The 1,557-nt window shown below is 71.0% G+C and overlaps 1 protein-coding gene across 1 annotated transcript in view; it reads right to left on the reverse strand.

Annotated features, from left to right (window-relative positions):
- The window catches only part of MNEG_1241 (Cyclin-A3-2), a gene marked incomplete at both ends in the record, with an annotated part of 3,692 nt that overhangs the window by 445 nt on the left and 1,690 nt on the right, over window positions 1-1,557 (reverse strand). Inside the window, 3 exons of the mRNA XM_014050280.1 lie at window positions 204-328; window positions 516-987; window positions 1,336-1,389. Coding sequence (XP_013905734.1) covers window positions 204-328; window positions 516-987; window positions 1,336-1,389 — 651 coding nt within the window. The remainder of the gene's footprint in view (window positions 1-203; window positions 329-515; window positions 988-1,335; window positions 1,390-1,557) is intronic.

Genomic DNA, 1,557 nt, shown 5'->3' on the forward strand with positions numbered 1-1,557 from the left:
GGGGTGGAAGGGGGGGGGGCGCATCAAGGTTGCGGCAGGTGAGGAGTCGGGAGTTGCTCGGGGGCTTGACGGCGGCGAGAGTCCCATCAACCGTGCGCCCGCGAGCCTCGTCGCCACGGCGCATGCTGCCCGCAGCCGGGACAGCAGGCGCGGTTTCAACCCAGGACAACGCGGGACGGGGCAGCGCGCTCGGCGCAGCGCACCTGCCCGTACTTCTCGCGCACAAAGGCCAGTGGCTGGTACGCCGCGACGAGCTCCGCGCTCGACGCGCATTGGTGCAGGTGCAGCAGCTGCGCGGCGCAGGCGCCCAGGTCGCCGGGCGCGTAGCCTGCGGGAGCACAGGGGCGGGCAGAAGGGGACGGCGGCCGGTCAGCGGGGCGAGGGCGAGGGCGGTGGCGTTGAGTGGAGGATAGAGCGGCGGCAAAGAGGTCGGCGTGGCTTCTTAAGCAGGCAGGCGGTCGAGGGAGGCGAGGGCGAGCGCGGAGGCATGCGCGGAGGGCCGCGGGCGCGCGCACCTGTGACCTCCTGCAGCGCGCCCGCCCCCGCGCCGCCCGCGCCGCCGTGCCACGCCGCGCCGACCGCGAGTGCGGCGGCGGCGACGAGGCTGGGGGGGTGCTCGAGCATTGCGTAGTCAAGCAGGGCCAGCTCAGATAGGTAGGCGGACAGCGCGATGGCGCGCGGCGGCAGGCGGCCGGCAAGGGCCTGCGCGCGCGAGGAGGGGGTCCAGAGGAGAGGTCGGTACACAGGACCACCCGACAATGGGAGAGCCGAGCAGCAAGTGGAGGGGCGCGGCCGGGCAGCCCAGGGGTAGTGAGCAGCCGGGCGCCGCCACGGCGCCGGGGCGCGACGCGGCGCAGCGGGCATGGGCGCGGCGAGAGGGGCGCGCGCCTGCGTGAAGAGGTGCAGGAAGGAGTAGGTGGTGGGCAGCTGCACGCGCCAGTCGATCTGATCGAGGAGGAGTCGCTCCATCCGAAGCAGGTCGTCCCGCTGTGAAAGGGAAAGGAATGGTGGAGGGCGGTTGGAGGCAGTTGAGGAGGTGTAGTAGTTCGAGGGCTTGCGGACGGCGGTCGGAGGGCGGCGCCGGTGGTTTAAGGGCGGGTTGGGGTGGTTGGGCGCGAGGTTGGGGGACAGTGCGACGGGAAGGCTGTGCGCGGGCTCAGGGGCCCGAACAAACGGCGTCATTGCTTTTGAGAGAGCGGGCCACATGTGTCTGAGCAGTCCCTGAGGGTTGGGGGCAGGCACGAACCAGGATGCGCGCGCGCAGCACCCATCTGTGTGTGTGTTTCTGTGTGCATGTGTGTGTTGATGCGGGTACATGTGAACATGCGCGCGCACCTGGAACGCTTCCGCCGCGATCTCTGTAAACTCGTCCACCGTCGGGTGCGACACCTGGGGTGTGGATGCAAGTCGAGGGGTTGCTGGGTGGGTTGGAGGATTCAGGGGGTTTTGGGAGACAGAGAACGGGGTTAGAAGCCAAACCGCCAGCGCGGCTGACGCCACGCGACAGGGGTGGTGGGCGAGGGCGCCGGCAGGCAGGGCGGGGAAGGGGCGGCGCAG

Source organism: Monoraphidium neglectum, assembly GCF_000611645.1.
Source record: "Monoraphidium neglectum strain SAG 48.87 unplaced genomic scaffold scaffold00120, whole genome shotgun sequence".
Classification (NCBI taxonomy): domain Eukaryota; kingdom Viridiplantae; phylum Chlorophyta; class Chlorophyceae; order Sphaeropleales; family Selenastraceae; genus Monoraphidium; species Monoraphidium neglectum.